Below are 26,037 nucleotides of genomic sequence, written 5' to 3' on the forward strand. Positions count from 1 at the left end.
GTATGAGGGAGGAGCAGCAGCGAGGAGGCCGGACCTTGCACTGTATGCTTTTCGACTTGTTGTGTTTTCTGTTACTCCAATCGCCATCTTGTTGCCAGTGAAGTAATGTGTTTCTGATGAATTTCGGGAGCGCCCTGGATGTCTTATGACTGTCTTTGGAAGCCAGTGGATTATATTGTGATTTAACCCACCACATATATCCGTACCGGGGGCTTGCACACATTTTTAACGGGAACGTATTGTATCGGTGTTGAAAATGAGTATCGATACTCTATTGGAAGCGGCCAGGTATTTGGAGTGGCAAGCCCAGCAACAACAGATTACACGTGGTAAGGCGGGGGAACTGGGTGATTGCATAGATATATGGGATAAATTAGAGATGTATAAACTAACTGGGATTTTACCCAGCAAACTGCATTTTTATGCCGGCACACTTCAAGATAAATAGCTACAGTTTCACTTTCTTTAAAAAGAAAGAAAGAAAAAAAATTGTAAAGCATTTTTTTATATAAAAAAAAAAAAACAAGTATTGCAAAAAAAGAGCTATTTGTCTCAGTAGTAATGTCCAGTGGTTTGCACTGTTTTTAGGGTGCAGTCTACGTGATTTGGGCATATTTCTCTCCCTTGGTTTCCGGGTTAAATCCATGCTATATTTAGTGTGCTACTATACAGACAGATCCTAGTACATGGCGCGTCATATTTTGTCATACACATAAAGTTACACGTTTATGCACTTATATTGGCTCGGTAGAATTCTTAAAATTATAACAACCGACCAGTTAATTTATAAAAAGGTTAGCTGAAAGTAGCGAACGTCGTGTTTCTTATCCGTTGGGCGGTGGCAATAGACCATTGGGTTTTTTCTCCTACATAATGACATTGCTGAGTTGTTAACTGACTTTCAAGACACTGTGTGATTTCATCAACAATTTATTCGTTATCGACTGCTTAATATATATTTTTTCGCACCTTCTATACGCAGAAATTCCATACAACAGACAGTGTTAGATTTAACAGGCGATTTATATTTCGCTTTAAACACAGACAGCGGGGGGGCTTTTTGTTTCATTCTCGAGGTGACGTGTCAGTAAAGCCACACCCACAGCAAATACCGCGTGCTGAAAGTCCGCCCTCTTCAGCCACGTGCGCGCCAGACACCAACCCCCCGCCCCCCTCCTTCTCTCCCAGGTCACAACTGGGGAGAAAATAGGGCAACGCCACCCTCCCTCAATGCAGAAGTTATATAATGTGCATTTTTCATGCATCTCTAAGTAAAAGCTTGACAGACTGATTTACTCTTTTGCACACTATTTAAATCTTGGTAATGCAGATGAAAAACCTGTACAACAATTAACATATTTTTTAACATTTCTTCAAGGTCCCTCTCTTTAAAGACTATTCACATGTGCACATTTTGAATAAACTTACACAATATTTGACCTTGTACTAGATCTATAAAATTGCATGTAAGCTCAAATGTGCTGAATTATACGAGAGGCTTCATGTTAAAGGAAGTGAGAATGAAACCCTATGTTTATTACAAAAACAAACCAAAAACTAACATTTATTTGCATAAGCAGGGAGAATTTCCTTTTGCTTTTTACACTGTCAAACCTTTCACTTACTGTTTGAGCTTTGGTACGCCGGAAAAAGGTTCTTAACTAATTGTCTAGATGATCTAATTATTTGTTAGGTTTCCCAAGCTGCTCATAATTGTACAAGAGCTTTGTACCAGCCAGCACACTTGCTTATCTTAGAGTAATACAGTCATAAATAGGTTAGTTTGAGAAGGTGGTTGTTAAATGTTTGCATTTGATTTTATTGTTCAAAATGAATTATTGTCATTGCTTTTTATGCAAGCACAGTTTTATATGAGCAAAGCCTCTTAAAATCTTTTGTGCTGTTCTTTAGTGGGTCGTCATTGCACGTTAGCTTGTGAGACCGGGATGGAATTTTTGCTGTTTGCTAGACATGAGTAATCTTCATTAGTAGTTTCCTTTGTCCGTTTTACGCAGTGCCATGTTGATAATGCACACAAAGCCTATGGATCACCATAGTATATCCTCAAGAGCTTTACATGCTTTACATTTATGGAGAGCAATATATGGATCTGAGCTTTATTAGCCTGGCTGTATAATATTTGCAAAGTGACACAGTAGTGTTTGTGATTCCATTTCTAACATGCTATTCATTTCTTTGTACGCATTTAAATGTTAAGAGAAATGGCATTTTGGTATGTACTTGTCTTCTCCTGTTATATAATGGAGAAATACGCGAGCACTGAAAATATTGATCCCAGCATTCTGTGCTTCTGAGAACGTCTTTCACAGTCAATATTATTCGTCCTGCTGATGCAGGAGGATTCCCGCATGGCGTTGTTTGAACTGTATAGGAACGCTTTTCATCTGGTCACCCCTTTGTCTGCACTGTGCTCGCATTCGTAAGATGCAGTTTCTCCTGCACAGGAATGTTTTGTGGTGCAAATGACAGTTTTGGCTCAAAGACTCTTTGGACAGCAGCCAGAAATCCTCCCTCCTCTTGTATTAAAATTCAAAGATCGATCTGAAGTCACAACTCTGCAACTGAATATGGATCGATGCTCTAAACAATAGATCTGTCCATCAGTCATGGAAATCGTCAGATGGCCTCAGATTCCCCACGCCAGCTCTTGGCTTTTCGTGCAGACTGCTGTGTGACGTCAGTGTAGAGCTGGAGACAAGACTCTTACTTGGACTTCTCTCTTAAAGAGACAGACCACGCAGGACAGCTAGCTCACAACCCACCCTAACTGGAGTCATGATTTACTGCTCCCTGTTTTTTTTTGTTTAAAATGAAAACTATGGCTACACCACTGGTTTTGCGCCCTGTTTTATGAATTTCATACACTGTCTTGATGTATTAAATGACTCCTTTAGTCTGCAGCTTCTCATTATTAATTTACACTTCACAACCATGAGCGCTTCTTAGTCCGAGCCTAGAAAAGCACTGATTACTTCCATTACTGTTCTGTAGTACTGTTGCTGGTAATCATTAGCTATGGTTATAGTTTAATTTCATTATTATTATTTGTATTATTCATTTTGTACAAACAGAGTAATACAATTACAGCTAGATAATAAATAGTAAATCACTTTTTGTAATCGGTGCTGTGATTAATTTATTTTAAGCTATTAACGAATCGGGCGACCACATGAATGTGAGTTTCATAAAATATTTATCAGTCTGAGGGAAATGAATCTGTAGAAATAACATTTTGTTGTATTATATTTTGACAGTCAATGAGTATAGCTCAATAATCCAATCTATTACAATCTTAAGAACAAATTTATTTTTTATTTTCTTCAATGGCCTGGACTTGTGTGTCCAATTGAATGTTGAATTTTGAACATTGACATGATATGAACTGATTGCAGCAAATTGGATTTTGTTTAATTTCAGAAATTTTGTGTAAAAGTATTTCACATAATATTTCCTTAAATCGTAAAAAATTTGAAATACTATTTGATTTATATGCATGGGTGTCATAGATTTTTGGAGAGACACAAGGGCTTTTTGGTCATTTTAAAACATTAAAATGGGCCAGTTATCACTATAACTCCGGTGTATAAAGTGAATTAGATTTTCTTTGGTAAGCTGTTTGGAACTACTGACAGCTCCAAGCTAATTTAGTATTGGCTTGATTTTGTTCAAAAAGAAGTCACACCAGTTCTTAGGTTTCGATTAAGATTCTGCTGTGAATTCATGCGAGAAATCAGAAAACCTCAAAAACTGTTTGTGAATAGAGCAGCATTTCCTTCTTTCTCTAACCAGAACCTCCAGTTAGAGTCGAGAAGAAAAGAAGTGTTACCATTAAAGCTTCAAATGTAATTTTATCAATATTTTATTCAATAAATCAGAAAACTACAAAAACTGTGCGGATCAAGCAGTGTTTCGGTCTCTTTCTGATTAGAATCTCCTGTGAGAGAATAGTTCATTTCTATTCAAGCTGCAAATTGAATTTATGCAACAAATACTGCAAAACTATTTGCAGATCAAGCAGCGTTTCCATTCCATGTGTTCAAGAGAACAAAACGGTCAATTCTAAGGAAATTCCAAAATATAAACGAAAAGAGAAGCTATAGGCGTTTTTTTTATGGTTATTAAATGTAAACTTGCTATTCAGAATGTGCGAACACAAATTCTCTGACAATCTTCAGGCAGTTTTAAAGGGTAAAACTAACCAATCAGGAGCGATGTAATCAGTCACATGCCTTTTTTAATGAGCGTCTGGGAATATATTCTGTAAATGTGTTTCAAGTAGTTTATGTATTAAAAATATATCCACCGCAAGCAAATGCATACTTGTTTTTTCTTGCACATTTTGGATTATGTATTCACATTTCATTTTTTTTATACTGCATCCCACATTTAAATATACAGTATATTATTCTCGAATAGCAACTTTCACTTAATCTGTCTTTGTGCATAATTTTAGTTTTTTTTTTCTCTACAGAGGAGGAGGAGCGGCGGCGAGAGAAGGCCTTGCTGACCCGTGAGGTGGAGCAGAAGCTCTCCGCCCCAATTATCCAGTCTGTCCAAGTTAACCATGTGACCTGGGCTGACAACATGCGGCTCGAGCCACATTGCCACCACCAGCACCACCCGCCGGTCCCGCCCCCTCCCCTCCCACCACCTGTTCCCATAGCTGTCATTCCTATCCCAGTGGTCCCTGCCAACCCTGCGGCCCCTCCCATTCAATCCGCGTCGTCCCTTCACACAGTCTCCCCTATGCCAGTGGTCACATCCTTGACCACAGCCCTGTGCCCACCAGCAGCCCCCCTCCTCAGCCCCAATGGCAAGGATGCCCTCTCCCCTCCACAGCAGCAGCACCATCACTTGATCGCACATGTGAAAGCAGAAGCTAACAGCTTGCCCCTGTCGAATAACAGTCCCAAGCAGCAACCGCAGCCGCAGACACAACAGACACAGGCACTTTTGCAACCGTATCAAGCCCCCATCATCACAGCCCAGCCTTCACCACATCAACACACCCTCCTGCCCCAGCCAGCTCTACCCCAACCTCAGCCCACACCGGCCCAGGGTCAGGAAGGTCAACAGCCCAGACATAACGGAGCTGCTGTGGAAGAGTCACGCAGCCTGGATGGGAAGAGGAGACCTGGAGGGTGAGCTGTGTTTTGTGACTTCATACAAGAAAACTGAAGAGATTTTTTTTTTAAGCGGAGGAGATTAAACCGTATGACACACATCTGTAATCATAACTGAACAAAACTGGGTTGGCTGTTTTGTTATGAGATTGCAATTTTTAAAAAGTAGGCTGCAGTCCTGTACGGTCGCCCATGAGGAGACATAACGCTGTCCCTCAAGTCATGCTGTGTGTTTTTAGATTGCAAACTAAATTTGTGATTTCTGATATACATTTTTAATGTGGAACACAAAAGGAGATCATTTGAGAACGTTCACGAATTTTAAGGAGGTTAAAGGAATAGTTCACCCAAAAATGATTAATTTTGTCATTAATTATTCACCCTCATGTTGTTCCAAACCTGTAAGTCTTTCGTTCATCTTCGGAACACAAATTAAGATTTTTCTGATCAAATCTGAGAGCTCTCTGATCCTGCATAGGCAGCCGCAGCAATGCAACTGAAATGTTCCCAGGCTCAGAAATGTAATATGGACATTAAAATAATCCATGTGACATCAGTGGTTCAACCATTTTTTTTTGAAGCAAAGAAAACAAAAATACTAACTTTATTCATCAATTCTTCTCTTCCTCTGCCATTATGGAGAGTATGTGTGTTGCTTTCCTCTGCACGTGTTCACACACATATTGTTCATGTGCAGAGATACTCTCGATTATGGCTGAAGATGTGATTTGGAGGAGAAGAATTGTTGAATAAAGTCATTATTTTTGTTTTCTTTGTGCACAAAAAGTATTCTTGCAGCTTTGTAAAATTATGGTTGAATCACTGATGTCATAAGAACTGTTTTACCGATATTCTTACTATGTTTCTGAGACGGGAAAAATTTTAGTTGCATTGCTGTCTATGCAGGATCAGAGAGCTCTCAGATTTCATCCAAAATATCTTATTTGTGACCCTGGACCACAACATTTTTAAGTCGCTGGGGTATATTTAAAGTAATAACCAAAAAACATTGTATGGGTCAAAATGATTGAATAATTATAGAAAATAATTTTTCTTTTATGCCAAAAATCATTAGGATATGAAGTAAAGATCATGTTCCATTAAGATATTTTGTAAATGTTCTACCATAAATATATCAAAACTTAATTTTTGATTAGTAATATGCAATGCTAAGAATTCATTTGGACAACTTTGAAGGCAATTTTGTCAGTATTTAGATTTTTTTTGCACCCTCAGATTCCAGATTTTCAAATAGTTGTATCTCGGCCAAATATTGTCCGATCCTAATAAACCATACATCAATGGAAAGCTTGCTTATCGTTTTTCGAAAAACTGACACTTGAGACTGGTTTTGTGGTCCAGGGTCACATTTGTGTTCTGAAGATGAATGAAGGTTTTATGAGTTTGGAATGGCATGAGGGTGAGTAATTAATGACAGAACTTATTTTTGGATGAAATATCCCTTAAATCAGCAAAAAAAGTTTTGGTCTGTTGTTCTCATGAAGCTATCATTTTCCTTAAGAAGACTCATACGGACCACTTATTATAGTACTTTTATATCTTTTTGTTTTTTCAGAGCTTTGACAGTGTTTAATGTCATTGTTTGTGTAAGAGCTGTAGGAACATTTTTTCTTTTGTGTTCCCTAGAAGACAAAAAAATGTTAGAAATAACATGAGAGTGAGCGATGATGACATTTGCTCATACATGAAACAGACCATGATATAAAACGTAATGGGTTGATTTGTTAAAGTTTACATATAGTGACCTAGAAACATATTCAATATTTTTCCCGCAGGGCTGGAACTCGAGAAGTTCACAACAAGCTGGAAAAGAACAGGTGGGTTAACTTCTGTTTACATTTTAGTTTTTATTCACTTTGACGAACAGAAGCTCAGCATGTAAACTCATTGAGTAGCCTTAATGTAAGTTGTATGGTGGCTGGAATGATCACAGACACATTAACCCTTGTCGCTTTGCAGTTAATGCGCTATTTGTTTTTACTGGCTTGAAGGTCTTTAGTAACCACAGTAACAAATATTATATCACAAAGAAATTGCTTTTTGACTTCTGTTAAAACTCTCACTTGCTTTGCACAAACGAATAGAAACTGAATGATCGGTGCTTTTCTTTCTATCACAGGCGAGCACATCTGAAAGAATGCTTTGAGACCCTCAAGAGGAACGTTCCTAATGTGGATGAAAAGAAAACTTCCAATCTGAGTGTCTTGAGGAGTGCGCTCCGCTACATCCAGGTAAATCAGCGATGGGATTGGATATGAGTGCTGTAAAAGGTTTTACATGCATCCAATTGAAAATAAATTATATTTTAATAATATAATCAATATATTTTGCATATTAAAAGAAGCCTATTTTTAGGGTCATTGAGAATACTAAAATTGAAAAATATATAATTTTTCTCCTTTGATTTCTGAGGGTAAAGGTTTGTTGACCCGGACATGTTTTTATGAGATCACCTAGAAACACATCCATCCTTATTCCATTTGTAGAATAACTGCTGAGGACTGTTACGTCTGTGAGGATGGAGTTTTGATTGGGAATGTTTTTCCTTTGACTTATTATAGTTCGCTGCCAACTTGAATTCATAAAAAAATTATAATTTAATTTATTCCCAAAGCATATTTTATGGTAATAATAAATGACAACCAATAATGTGTTGGGAATAGGTCAGAAGATGGGGATTTGTAGTATGTTTTCTCCTTCTTGTCTCGTTCTCACCCTCCCTCCCACATCCACTTCTCCACACGTCTGCTGACAGAACTGTCTCACATGGATCGGCCGAAACATTCTGAGGCGAATTCTTCTCAGTGTGCACTCTTTAGATCTCTTCCTTACCCTCTTTCCCTGTTCTTTTCTAACTAAGAGGTATACTTTTTTTCCACTTGGCTGTTTCTGTATCCATCTGTTTTTTTTTCTTTGCCACCTAAATATGTGTATTTGAGAATGTGAAAACCTTGATATATTTTAATTACTGGAGATTACATTTCGCACATTAAGAATTTATTTGGAGGTCAATGACATGTTGTTAAAGTGCATACAAGTTTACCCGGATTAGAACATGAACACTGACGTAGATACAGCTGACATAAAAGCGCCAAGGTCACGGTCGATCCGTTTCATTTGCAGACTTCAGCCGCAACAGTTAGTATAATAGTGTGGGTGGAGAGGTGACCTATTTATAAAAGACATATCTTTGAGTTATGATCTCAAAAAGCTATAAAACTGAAGCCGACGACGGTAATAAAGACACGATAAACACAAGCGAGTGAATGTTGGCCACCCGCTCGCACGCTACTGTCTTCCGAGAGCAGTTCTGTTGCTCTCTCCCAAGGTTGCCAGGTTGTCAAAACAATTGCTACTCAAAACAATCCTAAAAAAACGATCCCCTGGTAAAAATAGCATTCGGTTGGGGTAAAATATACGTTTTTAGTGGGGTTCCCCAGGTAAAATTCGCATTTTGGGGAAAAATATCACGTTATTGGGGTCTCTTAAACCGGCGGACACGAAAAATAACCCGCGGCATCTGTTAAAGTAGCCTAATTCCGCGGGAAAACCGCGGACTTGGCAACAGCGCTCCCTCCCGTCTGCTTTGAGCCTGCTCCGTGTCCACGTGAGGCATGAGCACATGGCTAGCGCGAGCACGGTGACGTCAACTGCTGTTCCGTGCTCGTCCTCCCCTCCCGCTCTCTCCCTCAGCGCGCGCACACCAGACACACACACATGCCGACCGTAGCTGTTCAAATCAAACAATGCACTGTTGCAGCACATGATGCGTGCTGTATGGCATGCTTGTGTGAAAGTAGGTTACGCTACATTGTTCGAGTCGAGTTTTTTTTTTCTCTTTCTTTTCTGGGCCGTGGAGCTGTGAATCGTTGTAAGCAGGGAGACTGGTGGTCAGTGTACAGCAGGGGGTCCCTCTCTCTGTCTGTAGATTGAGTTTCTTTACAGTTTCGCTCTAGATGCAGTCAAATGTCTGCGGGTTTTTCCCGGCATGGTGTGCTTGTTTTACGCCCACTGGTTGTGGAGCAATATATAACAGGGACAGTAGTGATGAATTTTCATACAAGATAATGAGTTACATGATCGTTTAACAGCTGCAGTGATGTACCATCATCATTGGTGTTGATTTATGGTGGTCCAGTTATGTGCTAATGTTGATATTTTATTACACGTTATTTGCTCTTGTGGTCAACTAATATTTTTGTTCTTTTGGTGGCTGATATGATATAATGCCTCTATACATATTATCACACTAATAAAAATATAAAATGTTGCATACTTTTAAAAGAGTACTTATGGAAATAATATTTTTTAGAAGAATACATTGAAGTGCAAACTGATTTTCAAGTCAATTGCAATTAAATGGTAAAGTATTATAGTTGAAACAAACTGAATGCATACTGAATTTCATAATTTTGTTATCTTTGAAATGTGGTTGAAGTTAACCGTCATCATTTAATATAAACTACAGTGTACTTTAATGCCATTTCTTCTGAAACTTGTAAGTCATATCTTCATGTAGTTGTAATTACATACTTGAAATGATGCTAAAATGTAGTAAATTTTAAATATGTATTAACATTACATTTAGAATTGTTTTATAATTCAATGTTAGTTTATATTTTAACATACTAGGCTACAGTTAAAATTAAAATCACGTATTTTGTATTTGCTTAAATTATTTTGTCAAATCAGTTTAAACTTCTGATACACTGTTCTCTAAGTGTACACAGCTAAGTTCTCTTTCGTGTCTTATTGCGCTTAATCTGTCAAATACGCACAAGTTACAAAAACAGTTGGTTATGTCTGTGAAGCAGGGCCGTCGCCAGAACAAACCAAATGGGGGGGCATTTAATTTTCATAGGGGGGCACACTTTTTTTAATGATCTGAGACAGACCATAACATAAACCCATATTAGGCTATAACTAAAATAGACCACAATAATCTTGTTTTGTTCAATTATTCAAATAAAATACTTCACCGTTTGATCTCAACGTCTCTGTTTATTGTCTCTTAACATTTCCAAAACCGCCAAAAATTTATTCTGAGATCGCATGCAACGCGCAGCTCAGCTGCGCAAAGGAACTGCGTATAAACAATACAATACTGTATGCTTAACTAAATGAATTGCATGATTTATATATACATATACTTACACACAAACTGCATATTGTAATTTGAATTAATAAAACTACTAACACAAAAATAACATATTGAAAGGTCTGCTGCTGGAGACTTGCCATTGGCTATTGTATTTGAATAATTAATGAGGTAGGTCTTTGCAAGGTTTGGGTGCTGTTTTGGGATGTTTTAACAGTCATTTATGAATATAATTATATTTAAAATTATGTTCTGTGTAATAATGCGTTGAATAATGAATCTTCTGAATCATTTCTGAAGGTAATGTGTTATGAATTTCTACTGTTACCGTTGTAGTGATTACTGTTCATGTGAGCCAAGTTCTGCTGAAACAAAGATATCAGAGCAATGATCCAAATCAATAACGTTCACTATTAAACGTTTAACTGCGCGTTCACACTGGCGGCGTCGGGACTCGGGAGCGTGAAAAATCGCCCTTGCTGTTCTATTCATGACGCTGCAGAAAAATTCTTGAGCGCTCAGCTGCTCTGACGTAGTCACATAGACCGAATTCTTATTTAGTATTAAAAGTGGCCGCAAAGCGAACAGACTTGTTGATCTTATGCAGACTAACCACAAGGAGGTTAACGTTAAAAGTTGATCTCATTAAATGTTGTTGTGGACGAAATATTAAGATCCTTTACTTAAAATGAACGATCTCAGACACCTTGGTCCACGTATCACTTTGAATTATTTTCTTATGTCCCTGTACGCAAACAGGGACACATCATAGATTACTGCAAACGCGAAACAGCAAAAATCAACCTGTCCTCTATTGTGCTTGGGAACTAATGTGATCGGAGCTGCGTCCTCTGGAATCCTCTCAAGCGGATGACTTTTACGTTCCGATTGATTGCTGCCCAACCGCGTCATAGCTCATTACCATAAAGTTGCATTGATTTAAACTCTGCTCGACGCTCTCAAAGGCCAAGTCGCGCCTCGCTGCTCCTCGCCGCTGGTTTACCTTGAAAATGAATGACTTCCGGCCACTTTGACGCTCTCGACGCCGGCGGTGTGAATACACAGTAATGCAATTTTGGTTAATTGTTCTGTGCGTTACGTTTAGGGGGGCACTAAAAGTCATTTGGGGGGGCACTGCCCCCCAATGCCCCCCCTTGACGACGGGCCTGCTGTGAAGGTAAACAGCTGGGGAAAAAAATCACGTTTACATTAGGTCTGTGTGGCCTCAGCGTAATATACAGTAAATAAATCAATAAATCCATTGCTCTCTCGTCTCCTCTGAGGCTCGTCTGTGCAGCCAAAGACAGAACAGTTAGCATGCTTTGCTCAAACCTTTGCAGTGCTGTATTTAAATCAACCAATTAGTCATCTATGCACTTTAATTTACCCTTATGTAAATAATTTTAAAAACAAAAGATGTGCATTATCTATTGACAAGACGCTGCAACTGAGGCACAGTAAATTGGGCAATAAAAAAATGAAATATTGGATGTTTAATAGCCGATTATAAAAAATCAGTCTCTAATATTATTGCAGCATTATTTTATTGTTTGAATGTTCAAATGCAGTGTTACTTGAGCGCCCTCTTCTTCAAACTACATGTGATAAAAGTGAACATGAAAGCGCAGGGATGCTGGGAGCAGGTGAGGGATGTTTTAATCACAAAGGTAGAGAGGCATGAAGACATGAAACAGGGAGGGAGTGTGAGAGCCATCAGACTGGAAAACACTAGAGGTCGATGTGAGCCAATCGCATTAGTCCTTGCCGCTCTCTTACACCTTCTCCTCAGCACCACGTTGCTCCTTCCCTGCTCTGTTGCCAAGGAGACCATAGCCGGTTCCAGCTGTTGCCGTGGTGATATCCAGTGGGAACTTATATCTAGTCTGTAGGGATGTCTAGTCAGTTTCTTTACACACAAAAGAAGGAGTGGGTTCAAAACTGTCCTGGGGTCAGTCAGTCAGCACAGGGTTTATACAGACATTAGGATTTGAGCTGATGGCCGGGGTTGATGTTTCCATGATGAGTGCTTTATCACTGACTGAAGTGTCGCATTCACAAGAACTATGATGACACAGTCTTGTTGTCATTCTGATTTGTCATCTTGACTTGTTTATTTCAAGTGCATTTCGCTTCTAAAGCATCTCTTCTAGCAGTAAGTTAAGTTGCTTGTCACAAAAACACGCTTATGTTTCTGTGAATCTTTGACAAGGTGTTAACAGTCATTTAACAATTACAACAAAGTCCAAAATGCAGTTCTTGAGACCTATGTTTTTGCAGACTATTTTGCAGTGTGTAAGTTATCAGCCGACATTACATTACATATTGTGCGTCCTACTCCCTCAACACTCTTCTGCTGCAGCGTCTCTAAACAGTGCTGTTATTACCTCGCTAGTGAGAAATGTCATGTGTAGCCTTTAAGTTGCTACACTATACAGGCTAACTGATAAAATCATCAGGGTAGGGCTGACAACACCTTTTTGTGCAAACTGCATGACCGTTATTACAATTTTACTATGTGAAATTATATGGAACTGTAATGCGGTCAAGAGAGCTGCTGGAACTACGTTCGCCGTGCGTTTCCCAGAAAATAATTGCACACCTCAGAACGATCGTCAGCCAATCAGATTCAAGCATTCAACGGCCCTGTAGTATAAACGCTTTAATGTTCAAAAAACACATTTTTCAAATACTGTACATTATTGTAGGTCCTCTGTGCCCCGCCTCTCTCAAACACATCGTCTACTACAAAGTCCCTCCTTCTGACAAACACAGTCTGCTCTGATTGGCTAAACTGACCCAGTGCATTGTGATTGGCCGAACACCGCAAGCACTGGAAATGTAACGTCACTTTCCATAATCACAAGCTTCATCTTTCAAAATAAATGTAATGACAGTTCATAGTGTCCTTAGTTTTACCATCAGTTCAAGCTCGAAAGAGTAACAGAGTCACATGACAGACACAGTGATGAAGCTCGTATGTGTTTGCAGTACACAAGCCATGGATGGTTAAGACCTGTCTACACTGTGTGACCCACTCTCTTCTCTCACTCACACATACACACACAACACACAAAACTCTGCATTTGAACATTCAATAGCAAATACTTAAACTGATAACAAAACATACTTACAGTAGCTGATTCAGAAGCACCAGATTGTCGTAGCAAAGTCAGAATTACCTCCTCTCCTAGGCTGACAAAACAGTCGTCCATAAAATGCATTACTGTTCTATTGTAAGTAATCTTAAAGATTCCTAAATGCATCTACTTTGGGAAAGCCAAATAAAGTGCTTTTGCTTTCTCCTAGATCCACACAGAATCTCCCTGACATGTCTGCTTCAACACTAACTGTGTTACTGAAACCACGCCTTCTTTTTTTGTGTGAACATTTGGGCGGCATTATGCAAATATTTCCACATAGTGACATAGAGATGTGGGGGCGTGTTTGAATGAGCCGTTTTCGTCAGTGCGCTTAAACTATAAAATACACAAAGTTTATGTTTAAAAACACACGAGTTCCAAAAACAGTTGGTTATGTCTGTGAAGGTAAACAGCAGGGAAAGAAATCACGTTTATATTAGATCTATGTGACAGCAGCATAATATACAGTAAATAAATCAATAAATCCACTGCTCTCTCGTGTCCTCTGAGGCTTGGACTCTAAACACGGTTCTGTGCTCATCTGTGCTGCCAAAGACAGAACAGTTAGTATGCTTTCCTCGAACTGTTGCCATGCCATTAGAACTGGTACACTGTGGATGGAAACTTTCAGATTAAGGGGTGGTATAAGTGTAATAATATCTTTTTATAATTTATATTATAATAAGATCTCCTTTCTTCTACAACACAGGGGTGCGAAATTTTGAGTGGCTAGTTTTTTCACAAGCTTGCAGAGAAAGTATATAATATTTATATTATAAAAATAATAATTACTGCGTTGTTCCTTTTCATGCTTTTTGGGTTGCACTCATAGCACTTAAAACATAGAAAAAAAAGCCAGATTTTCATGATACATCACTTTTAAAGTAAAAGTAGTAAATGCTGTTCTTTTTTTTCTGTTCGTCAAAAAATCTGGAACAAAATCTGTTTTAATTTATTTGAATATATAATAGAACATTTAAATTGGTAATAAATAGTAAAAAGTAATAATAATAATAAAAGGTATAAATAATAAAAATTTACAATTTTAAGTCATTATTTCAAAATATTACAGGTTTTTTTTACAACATAACATAACATTTGACAAAATAAGAATTATTTCCAAAAACCTTCCCAAAAATTTTTATAAACCCAAACTTTTGTGTTGTGTATGTTTATGGCTTAAAAATATCAGACAGAATTTAATATCTGTGCAACCTTACATTTGGTGCATGTTTGTGTAATTTTATGTCAATGTTAAAATAACTTTCAGTTGCAGCCTAATATCATCAGTTGAAGGTTCAAAAACACTGTTTTAGCAAAATGTTTAATGATTTAATATGATACATTTTAATAGCGCTGTTTGTGTGTAGAAAACAGAAGGTGTTGGCTTGTACGTATCGCTCTGTGTGTGTGTGTGTGTGTGTGTGTTGGTGTTGACCTGCTGTGTGAAGGGGGTTTAGGGCCAGACAGTCCAATCTGACTAATCCTGGATCAGGCTTCACTAGGACAGACTCTCTCTCTCTCTGCCTGCGCTCTCAACCTACTGCACCAGTCGCATTCATATTCCCTTAATACTGTATCAGTGTTATATAATCCCAGACACGCACGAAAAACCCCCTCCGCCTCTGCACATCACTCAATCTTCGTGCACGCTCACGGTCTCACCGCTTTCTATTCTTCAGCACTCAGAAGCGTGCTGTTATCATGTATACTGCAGTCCTCTGACTCTACAGGACTCCTGATAATTAGGAGCCAGACACCCGTGTTGTTGCACACTTTCTTTGGCAAGAGCATAGGTGAGGAAGGACTGAGGAGGAATCTGGCTGATGTGAGTGTGTCAGAGCCGTCACGTGAACAAGGCTTTGACAGACAGGCTGGGGTGTGTAAACTGCTTTGCTCCATGGACAGTTTGTTTCCTAGAATTGTATGAACACATATGTTAAACATTGTCACATGGCCAGCCTCTCTCTTACTCACATTTCTTGAATGTGGATAGACATAACTGCTTCTCTTCAAGAGTTTAAATGTCTAAACAGTTAGTTTCCATTAGTGTGGTCAGCTGACTTAACACAAAAAGTGGGTCAAACCATTTGCCTGTGTGTCTGCACACATCCCTTCTTTCATTCCTCTCTTCTTCTCTTTCCTTATGACTTTAAACTGTTGCTCTCTTTTAAAAAGGTGCACTCAGTTATTTCTGTATGTATATTTTGAGGGCAGTGAACATGTTCAGTTCAGAGGGCACTGCAAACAATAAGGGAATGGGAGAACATTGATTCTCTTTTTTTTATATCTGCTAGTAGTTCTTCATTATTAAATGCAAACAGGAAGTAGAGACTTTATAGCCAATGCATATTCTCAAGCTTAGACATCAGTTAATTGTTTAAACACATTTGTTGGCTGATTGAGAAATGTCACACTGAATCCAGAACGTGTGTGATTGAGTGTTTGCGCAGTGATGGATGCTTCAAGTGCAGATGATACAGAGTTATGTATCATGTTTCCTGCAGACTTTGAAGCGGAAAGAAAAGGAGTACGAGCATGAGATGGAGCGCTTGGCACGGGAGAAGATCGCCACTCAGCAAAGACTCGCCGAGCTGAAGAATGAGCTGAGCCAGTGTATAGACATCATGGAGATCGACAGGATACTCCGACAGACTGTTCAACCGGAAGATGATCAGGCCTCCACATCAACAGCATCAGGTACATCACACACACACCACTCAAAATCACAGTTTCCACAAAAATATTAAGCAGCACAGCTATTCAGCTATTCATAATAAGAGATGTTTCCTAAGCAGCAAATCAGCATATTAGAATAATTTCTGAATGACATGGAAGACTGAAGTAATTGCTGCTGAAAATATAGCTCTTCCATGACAGAAATAAGTTGTATTTAAAAATGTACTAAAAAGAAAACCATTATTTTAAATTCTAATAATATTTCACAATCACTTATTTAAATGTGTTTGATAAAAAATAGAATGTTTATTTTAATCTTTACACCAGAAATAGATCTAAAAAATATTATTTTATTAATTTATTTACCTTTTTTATTAATCTTTCCCCCCATGTTGAGGTTTTTTGCACCAGAAAAGGTTTTTGTAGTTTTTCATGGTGTGTATAACTAAACAGACATTTTCCTTCCCAAGTTTACACTGATGTCATTTTACATCAAGCATCAATTTTTTCCGTGATATGATTAATTGTAATGTGTATCAGAGTTAAGACACAAGGTAAAATCTAATTATCATGAATCATTTCCGCTCTTTTTAGAGGGTGAAGACAACTTCGACCAAGATGTAGATGATGACATGCTCTCCTCCCCGCCCTCGTCTTCTGCGGCCAAACCGTCTGCACCGGCGCTGTCAGAGCCCCGCGCTGCCATGCCTCCACCCTCCATTCTCACCACGCATATCGCCATACATCACAAACCCACCACACCACCCAATCAACCCCAGCCCACCGTGGTCACCCCTCAAGCCATCGCCCCTGCGCCCCCTTCCCACATCGTTTCCCCTCCTCAGCCAACGGTCATCACCCACGCATCCGTATCGCATGCGTCCGTCATCCAAGCTGTCAACCACGTCATCCCAGCTGGGCCCAAACATCTGGCGCACATTGCGCCCTCTAGTGGCGGCCAACCTATCGGACACATCACCGTGCATCCTGTGGCCCACCTCCCCGCCGCAATCTACCCGCAGTCGGTGACCGTCTCGCAGGCGACGATGGTGGGCCACATCACACACACGTTGGCGCACCACCCTCACACTCACGCCCATGTAAATGGCACGCCGGTCACAGGCCAGCAGGCCACCATGGTGGGAAAGCCAACGGCTGTGGTCGCTCACCATCACACCGGGCTGGTGGGCCAGACGGTGCTCAATCCGGTGACTATGGTGACTGTTCCTCCTTTTCCCGTCAGCACACTAAAGCTGGCCTGAAGAAAAGAGAGGCTGCACAGAACGACTTCCATGAATGGAGGTCTTACGAAGCGAGAGCAAGAGAGACTAAAGACGAAGAGCTTAAAGGACAACTAGATCCTGTTCAGAAAATCACTACTGTCGCTCCTGCACGCTGGGACCTTGTCAGGATCAGAGCGTGTCCTCTTTCGCTTGTAGAAGGGGCTTGCATGTCTTTTGCCATGCAGCGCTGGAATGAAATTTGTGTAATGCACTTGCTTAACTAAATCTGAAGACATTGGTCAGTCTTTAGTAATGTGAGAGTGCTAAAACAAATCAGTTCTTCTCTTTCCCTCATGTCCTTCTTTCTTGTGTGCAAATTATCTCACACTTTACATTCACTTACCAAAAAATCTCTTTATTTAAAAAACGAGTGCTTAAAGGTCAGTACTGAAAGCATGCAGACAAACGTTTACTGTGTAACTATATTTAAGGGTCTTTTAAAACTCTTCATACGGGGCTTTTGACTAAAACAAACAAACAGGTACATCCAGACTGAGGACAGGTTTCTCAGTGTCTTTGTACTTGCGAGCAAATGTAAGTAAGTGCCTCAGTCCCAATTCAAGCCCAGTGGCGCCACCTGCTGCCTACGCAGTGCAACAACAACACTGCTGAATATGAAGCGCATGCGCATTAGACTGCCAGGACCTGACCTACAATCACAGACACCGCAATTAAAGTCTTAAAAAAAAGTGTCCGAGCGAATGGGTTGTTAGTAAACTCAATTAATATACAAGTCAACATCTAAGAAACACATGTATTTTAAAGTACATTTATAAAAAGTGCTCAGATATTTAACTTAATAATACTTCGTTATACTTGATTAACGTTTCAAATGATTAAAAACGTTACTTACGGCGTGTGATAGTCGGGCATAAGTCAAATCAGCAGTTACTCATGTTCTCGTGCTTGTAGCAAGCAAAAGGATGAAAAACGTCGAAAGAAGTCTTAAAATAGTTAACGTGAATGAATCTCTGGCGCCTCACCGCGCGCGGGCGCACGTTCCTCGGTGGCGTCATCGGTGCTGTTGTGTGTCCATTCTACGGTCATCGGCGCACAGTCACAGTCGTGAAATAATCGCTTGTTAATAAGCATTTTAGGAGGTTAAAACATGCTGTTTTCGGTTTCACTGACATCAATAGCAGTGCTTCTCTTAAACCGGCCTGTCATTCTCAATGCACTCGCTTGATTGACCCCGCACAGTTAACCCATGTGAACCTAATGGTTTTCTGTCGATGGTTAGGTACACCACGTTGTTTTCTTTTTTACTGTCACTTTCAAACGGAACACTGTGATTCATGCTCTTAACATCCTCTTTCTGCTGCAAAAAAATTGAGGTTTGGATTTTCTGTTTGACTTCCTTTTAATTTTGGGGGGGATGTGAAGATGGAATAATACATGCTGTGCTTCACACTCAAAAAACACAAAAAATTGCCTAAACTTTGTGAAATTTATTAGTGTGTTTCGTTTTCCATTTTTTTTAAATATATGTGTATGGATGTATGTATATTTGTGAGGTATGTGCATGCATTCACATATGTGTATGTATTTTAGTATTATACTGATGCCTGGTTTTGCATGTAGATTGCTGTTTTTGTTTGTTTGTTTGTTTAAATGTTAATCCCTCCCCTTTTTTCATTTTTTTTTGGGACCATGTATCATTCTGTATAATGTGGGCGGGACCGTTAGACCTCATTCTACATTGATATTATATATGAATATATGAAAACTGTGCATTTTTCCCTATGGAGAAAGTTTAAGTTATATATCGCCTGTACATTTTGGGCTGCATTAAGATCGAATTGTCCACCATGTTTAACTAAAATAGTAATAAAACGTATTAAAATATGCTAGATTACTAAAAAAAACAAAAAAAAAAACATTGACGATTCATAATAAATCTTATGACATTTACAAGTCAAGTTGTATTGGTCTTATTTCTTATGCATCACAGCAGTCGTGTTTACATTCAATCTAAAATAATAAAAGTATTTCTGTAGATGTATTCATACCTTTTCAGATGGCTAATTTAGGACACATTCCTTCAAACACCTACTTTCACAAGACGTACACATTATATAGTTATATAGTTAATACTCTCTGCACATTTGACATCGTAAACATTTCAGTTAATTGATTAGTCTGTCTTAATATCCATGACGCATCTGTTCCTGAATCCTTTCCAGAACTTCCTGCATTCGGCGCAGCTGCAGAAGGAGAAAGTAACGGCAAAATAAATAAACAAGATTAATTACAACTATCAGAGAACTTTAAAGAAATGAGAGAATTAACAAGCACCAAACATGCACTGGAGACATTGTATGCATCTAATTAAAAAACAAAACTGTATTACCTCTTCATCTTTCTCCCAAATAAGTCGCTCAGTCTCGCTGTCCACAGGCATCAGAGGCACAGGAAGATCTGAGGCGCTGTCTCTTAGCCGGTTACACAGGCTGGATGAAAGAAACGGTAACATAAACCCCTCAGGAAGGTCAGTGATGAAGCCATTAATTTGTACTGCAGAATATAGTCTGATGATGTCAGTTCATCCTCTGACCTGCGTTTCCTTTCCCTGACCACCATGCGGGTCATGTTCTGGATGCACTGAGCGCGGTAATTCTCGTAATGAGCTTCCCGTGTCACATCCTTCAGGTCTTGCATGTGCGTGCGCACCAACATGTTCCTCAGCTTCAGGAAGTCGGAGTGAGCAGGGTTCTCCACTGCAAGAGCCATTATGATTTAATATATAGTACATATGTGTGCTGTACAGAAGTGATGAGCACTTTCAAAACACTGCTTCATGAATTTTTTTGTTTCGAATCATATTATACTACTCCTATTTTACACATACTACCAAAGTGACGTGATTTCAGTAAACGAGGCTGTTTCTAAACTAAAATGTTTCGGCATTTCAGTGATCCACTGCTAGAGGTGAGCTCTGTGAACCCCTGAAGATCACTGAGATTGCCCCATAACGGCAAACCACTGAACAAGCATCTAATTCTTTCCTGATTTCAGATCAGATTTGATAAATTTGTAGACCTTTTAATGAGGCATTTAAATAATTATAAGCAATAATAGTATAGTTAATAATCATTTAATGTCCCAATTAGCCGAGACATTCATTGAATAACCAAAACAAACCCTGAACATGGATAAAAGATCATATACAGACACTTAATATTTAATGGATGGTTAGTTAATTTAAGTTTACCCCATTTATATGCATGTTTGGCTTGAGTTTTCACTGCATTTACACAGTTTTGACCATTAGGTGTCACTAGTGTGTGGTTTCGAACACTTCGAAATAGTGAATCATTTTGCGAAGCAATTGGTTCAGTTGATTCGAAGATTTGAAAAGCTTAGTTTCTCTCATCACTACTGTACTGTATATATGTTTATAAAGTGGGATGTACCTATATATGGAACTTTGTATCCAGCTCTCTATATATCCAACGATAGCTAAGCTACATTTTTGTTGCAAATTAAATAACTTGCATCATCCCAAATAAATAAATAAATAAATAATCACTGGCTAAAAATATAGTTGACACTTTTCACCAATATTACAATCAAGATTTTGAGATTTGCTATTTAGTACATATCGCTATGTATCCAGGGAAGTGCATACAGTACAGATTATTACTGTTTTTGCAGGGACACTTAATTCATTGTCTGTGTACAAACAGAAGAGTATCTACAATAGTACATTAAAGTCTACGATGGGGTCTAAGTACCTTCCACCACACCCCAGGGGTACTGACGGCCTCTGAAGCGCCTGCCTTGGCTTTCGACTTGGACATTACTGCCAATTACTGCAAAGGGAATGGTGTCCTGTAACAAAGAAGGAAATCCACATGTCAGTTTGGTCAGTGTTATGGTAAGTGTGATGTAAATATGGAGCAGGGCAGGGCACCTTCAGTTCCTGGTGTTGAAGTTTGAACTCCTCATCTTCATCTGAATCACATTCAGGGAACTGGTAGATGTTGATATCGAATCTCTCAATCTCCTCACGAATCTAGAGAAAACAAAAAAACCCATGAGGACTGAGATATTATATATAGATAACTTTTTATACACTCCATACACACCTTCATTTTCATTTTTCTGACTTCCAGTGGGGTGAGACTATCTGCTTTGGCCAGCACAGGCACTATGTTGACCTTCTCATGTAGCATCTTCATGAACTCCACGTCCATCGGTCTGAGTCTGAGGAGAGACGGGAACAAAGTGTCACCCATCTCATCCCAGAACAAACTGCCAGTGTCACCTCTATTGGTTCATATTATCATTAAACTGATTTAATCTTAAATAGTGGCTGACTGATATGGGTTTTACAACATGCCGATTGCAATATTTCAGAGGTTTCAAAAAAATCAATATAGAACATGATTCTGGGATTGACTTAATAATAACTAAACACCTTTTTCTTTAGATGATGCTGATAACCTACAAATACTAAATGCTAGTAGCTAGTTGTCAGGCAGTGTTACCCGTGGCCATACGGTGAGATGAAGTAGAGGCAGCAGTGCACACGGTTGTCCTGAATGTTTTTACGGTTGAGGCCGCTTTCATCACGAAAGTATTGCTCAAACTGCTGGTCAATGTAGTCCACAACTGTCCTCCAGCTGTTACAGTTCACAAAAAAATTGAGGTTACTTAACTGAAAACGAGCAAATGTATTTGTATCAGCAAAGTCCAACATGTATTCGGAGAGAAATTCCACCTCTCTGTGTTGTTGACAGCATCCCCGAATCCTGGTGTATCCACAATGGTGAGTTTCAGTTTGACTCCTTTCTCCTCGATAGCCACAGTGTGTTTGGTGATTTCCACTGTCTGTGAGATCCGCTCTTCGATGGGTCAGTGATCAATACAGATAAAGAAAAGAAAAACAAGAAAAACAAGTAAAAAAAAATGTGTGTCTAGTTATTAGAAATGTAATATTTGAATGAATGGTTTCATGTGGTTTTGAAAATGTATGCCATTTTCAAGAAAAGTTAGTTTCATGTGGTGTAACCATCAAGTAATATTAATAACATATTTTCCTTACAACTTGAATACGTTCATATATTGAGCATTATTAAAATGGTTTAAAATATATATTGTTCAAAATAAATCAATTGTTTTTAACACATATTATGAATGTATTAATTAACAAATATTATTACACTTATTGGGGGGGGGGGGGTATAACCACATTGTACATTTTACAACCTGAACTTTGGCTTGTCATTAAGTCAAATTATCTGATATTTTAAGAGCCGTTCTAGTTCCTCCATATTGGTTGCACCAAATGACTTTGATTTAATCAACAAAGGTTTTAAAATATTTTATCAAAATGAATTTTAATTAAAAAAATATGTTTTATGGTGTATTTGTAACTGTAATTTTTAAATTGCAGTTGTTTTCTTAAACAAAAAATGTGTAGTGATTGACTAAACTACATAATGCTTATAAGTTGTTTTACAGAAGAATTAACTCTACACCAATGTTATTTTAGTATAATTAAAATGCTACTACAGTTTTTCTTACTATTTTCTAAAAAATATTAAATATTTGTATGTCTTCTATTTTTATTTTAGCAGTTACAGTTACAGTAATTGTGTTGTGGTTTGTCATTTTTGTCATTTTTTTATTATTATTTATATTTCTACACAATTTTTTTGTTGGTTTATTTCGTTTATTGTAGTATTTCAACTTGTTGCATTGAAAACTAGCTGAAATAAATAATATTTTATTCCAGGAAATGTTTGAGTAATTTTTTTATGATTTTGTTTTAGTTAATGATATCCTACCTTCAGCATTCAGCATCTTCCTGTCTTTGTAAAGGTCTGTGAGGAAGAGGCTGTTGACTAGTGTAGATTTCCCTAAACCCGACTCCCCTGGACGGATCAAAAGAAAGTTTCATTGGACATCAAATATAATTTTTACTTTGTGTTATATAGCATCTGATGACCTCACCTGCCACCATAAGAGTAAAGGCGAACCCCTTTTTCACAGATTTCCTATGCACTTGGTTAGGCAGCGTTGCAAAGCCAACATACTCCTTTTCTTGATCCTAAAAGTCTCAGATGGGGATGTGATTTCAAAATAAGTATTTTCAAAATCAGGTCCAGAGCAAGCAATCAGATAGTGTCAACATTGTGCATCATATACAGGACTGGCATTACCTCAGCAGAGTCATAGGGGTCAAATCTGCCCCAAGGACTTTTTGAGCAAGAGGGGCTCAGCGGAGAATCCAGAGAGCTCATGGAGCTGAGCTGTCCACGGTGGGGTAAGTCCATCTCAGAGCCCAGGAAACTTCTGTTCATCGGCCGGGTGAAAGTGGGTGTCCCTGGTGTATGAGTGCGGGTGCTGCCATCCGGCTCCCTGTCCATCATGGGCTTCTCACATCCAGGGAAAGTGTGAGCGGCTCTAGGAGGCAGGTCTCTCATGGTATAGGCCAGTTCAGCGTCCTCACAGTCTTCTATGGCTAAACTAGACAACTGCAGATGTGGGACACAATCTATTGTTTCTGTATGCCCTGTATGCGTAAACTTAATAACATACACACACCTTTTTTTTTTTTTTTTTTTTTTTTTTTACTGATTTTGTCTTCTTTTTTTCTTGTCTTTTTTTATAGTGCTGTCAAATGATTAATCACCATTAATCACATCCAAAATAAAAGCTTTTGTTTACATAATATATTTATGTGTCCTGTGTCTTTTTATTATGTATATATATATATATATATATATATATATATATATATATATAAATGCACATGAATGTGTAAATATATAAAAATGTTATGTTTATATGTTAAATATATTTATATATAGTATAAAATATAAGAATATAAATATGTAGATGTAAATGCCTACATGTAAATACTTTCAAAATATTTACTGTGTGTGTGTTTATATATACATAATAAATATACAAAGTATATATTATGTAAACAAAAACTTTTATTTTGGATTCGATTAATTGTTTGACAGCACTATTTATTTTTTGTAACTTATTTGTTTGTTTACTGAATTGTGATTGACCTTTTCTTTCTTCCATCTAACCATTAACCATTTATAGCTACAGTAATTTCGATTACTAGACAATAATATAATAATAGACAAACAATGTAAACCTTAATGGTAAAAATAATTAACTGTTGAGTAGGGCTATCTTAAATTAAGTAATTTCAAACAAATGGACTTTTATGAGTATTTAGAGTTCTCTTTTTCAAGTTGAAATTGTGTGATATTTTTAAGTTAAATACATGAGTTAGCTTACTCAAATACTGCAGGTATGAGTACAAAATAACAATTTTGATGTAACTTGAGTTTTGCCCACTTATTCAGGTTGACAGTGAATGACAAAAGCATTTTTGTGGGAATTAAAGAGTGATATTTATATAAGTATTCTTTGATAATCTTTCTAATAATTTCAGAGCTTGACCGACCAAGTCCAAATTTACTTTTATTAGCTATATGGAAATGTTTTGGGATTATTTTGGAGCCAGAAAATCATAAGTGGCGCTGGCGTTTAATCATACACAATTTTAATTTATTGTCACTTTACTCAATTCCCCTTCATTCTGCTCCAGACCAATTCATCAATAATTTATAAGCAAACTATTTATTTAACAAAATATATTGTTTTTTATGAATTACATGTTTTATCAAAACAAAATCACAATATCGCATAGATAAAAAAGAAAAGAACAGAACAGACTCGAGTGGTTTGAACGACACAAGGTTCATCACTGTACAGATTGACTACAGAAAGTCGCTCAGTCTTTAATGCAAACAACGTGACCTGCATTCAGCCTGTCACTGCTCATTAGTCCAGACACATTAATACCTCACACTAATGCTCTGATCTCCAGTAAGATGCTGGAGAAGTGGGGATTGTTTTGTCACAACTCTTACTACATTTCTATCTTAAAGGAGGAGATGAATTGTTATGCATCCATACCTCAGGATCTGGTGCCAATGAAAGTGTGTAAACAAAGAGAAAAAACATTATTCAAGTTTCAAAATTAATCTAGAATTAGTCGGATGCGTCAATGACCTACATAAGCAAATCCATTATGTAGAAATGTATTGTGTTTATCTAAAAAAAAAAAAAAAAAAGCCTTACCGCGCTCGCGCTGCCTGTACATCGCATTCACGAACCTGTTGGTGGTCGACGACAGGTGCTCCATGTTCCCAGACGGAGTTTACATCCACTTGTCAATGCTTTGGGTGTTTTTCTAATGATCTTTCCTCTATGCGGGGTTTATCTGTGGAGTTAATCTCCGCACTAAAATTAACGTAACGTCCCTGACTATCAAAATGCTCGGTAACCTACACACGGATGAAAGCAGGCACAACTAACGACTGTCCAATCTGACAACGGCTCAGTGCAATCAGTGAGAGCAGCGCGTCGCGTTCACTCGCGGTGTCCGGGAGCGTTTTAGTTGCGTCGCGTTTATAAACAAGTCTTTGATTGGTCGCCTAGGTGCCAACGCCAGCTTAAAGATGCGCAATGACGCCAACCAACGCTCATTTGTAGGTAATAGTACTATAATTATGATGCGTTTAAAATATAAGAATGAAAGCCCTAACATATAATATGCCAAGTAAAATAATAAATGTCTTTATCAGTAAACAAATCGCCATAATCATGATTACTTTCATTATAGTAGCATATAAAAA

General features: G+C 38.2%; 2 protein-coding genes across 2 annotated transcripts; one reads left to right on the forward strand and one right to left on the reverse strand.

Annotated features, from left to right (window-relative positions):
- On the forward strand, positions 1 to 19,284 carry LOC127986107 (max-binding protein MNT). The gene is made up of 6 exons (XM_052588325.1): positions 1 to 329; positions 4,493 to 5,162; positions 6,941 to 6,982; positions 7,285 to 7,396; positions 15,911 to 16,103; positions 16,677 to 19,284. Exons 1-6 carry the CDS (start codon positions 257 to 259, stop codon positions 17,342 to 17,344), a joined length of 1,758 nt encoding a protein of 585 aa, XP_052444285.1. The 5' UTR covers positions 1 to 256; the 3' UTR covers positions 17,345 to 19,284.
- On the reverse strand, positions 19,261 to 25,809 carry septin4a (septin 4a). The gene is made up of 12 exons (XM_052588326.1): positions 25,481 to 25,809; positions 23,533 to 23,847; positions 23,324 to 23,420; positions 23,158 to 23,244; positions 22,089 to 22,212; positions 21,856 to 21,990; positions 21,454 to 21,571; positions 21,279 to 21,380; positions 21,100 to 21,196; positions 19,920 to 20,082; positions 19,716 to 19,815; positions 19,261 to 19,569 (listed from the first exon to the last, which is right to left on the reverse strand). The coding sequence occupies exons 1-12, from the start codon at positions 25,505 to 25,507 to the stop codon at positions 19,510 to 19,512; spliced, it is 1,425 nt and encodes a 474-aa protein (XP_052444286.1). The 5' UTR covers positions 25,508 to 25,809; the 3' UTR covers positions 19,261 to 19,509.
- Between the last annotated feature and the right edge of the window lie 228 nt (positions 25,810 to 26,037).

Source organism: Carassius gibelio, chromosome B21, assembly GCF_023724105.1.
Source record: "Carassius gibelio isolate Cgi1373 ecotype wild population from Czech Republic chromosome B21, carGib1.2-hapl.c, whole genome shotgun sequence".
Taxonomy (NCBI): Eukaryota; Metazoa; Chordata; class Actinopteri; order Cypriniformes; family Cyprinidae; genus Carassius; species Carassius gibelio.

Bases quoted from the DNA above. Each gene is read 5' to 3' on its own strand.
- LOC127986107 (XM_052588325.1), top strand. From the start codon at position 257: ATGAGTATCGATACTCTATTGGAAGCGGCCAGGTATTTGGAGTGGCAA. The intron at 5,163-6,940 runs GTGAGCTGTGTT...TTTTTCCCGCAG, and splicing joins GGGAAGAGGAGACCTGGAGG to GGCTGGAACTCGAGAAGTTC. The intron at 7,397-15,910 runs GTAAATCAGCGA...TGTTTCCTGCAG, and splicing joins GTGCGCTCCGCTACATCCAG to ACTTTGAAGCGGAAAGAAAA.
- septin4a (XM_052588326.1), bottom strand. From the start codon at position 25,507: ATGCGATGTACAGGCAGCGCGAGCGCG. The intron at 20,083-21,099 runs GTACTTAGACCC...TGGCTCTTGCAG, and splicing joins CCCCTGGGGTGTGGTGGAAG to TGGAGAACCCTGCTCACTCC. The intron at 19,570-19,715 runs GTAATACAGTTT...CTCCTTCTGCAG, and splicing joins TTTGGGAGAAAGATGAAGAG to CTGCGCCGAATGCAGGAAGT.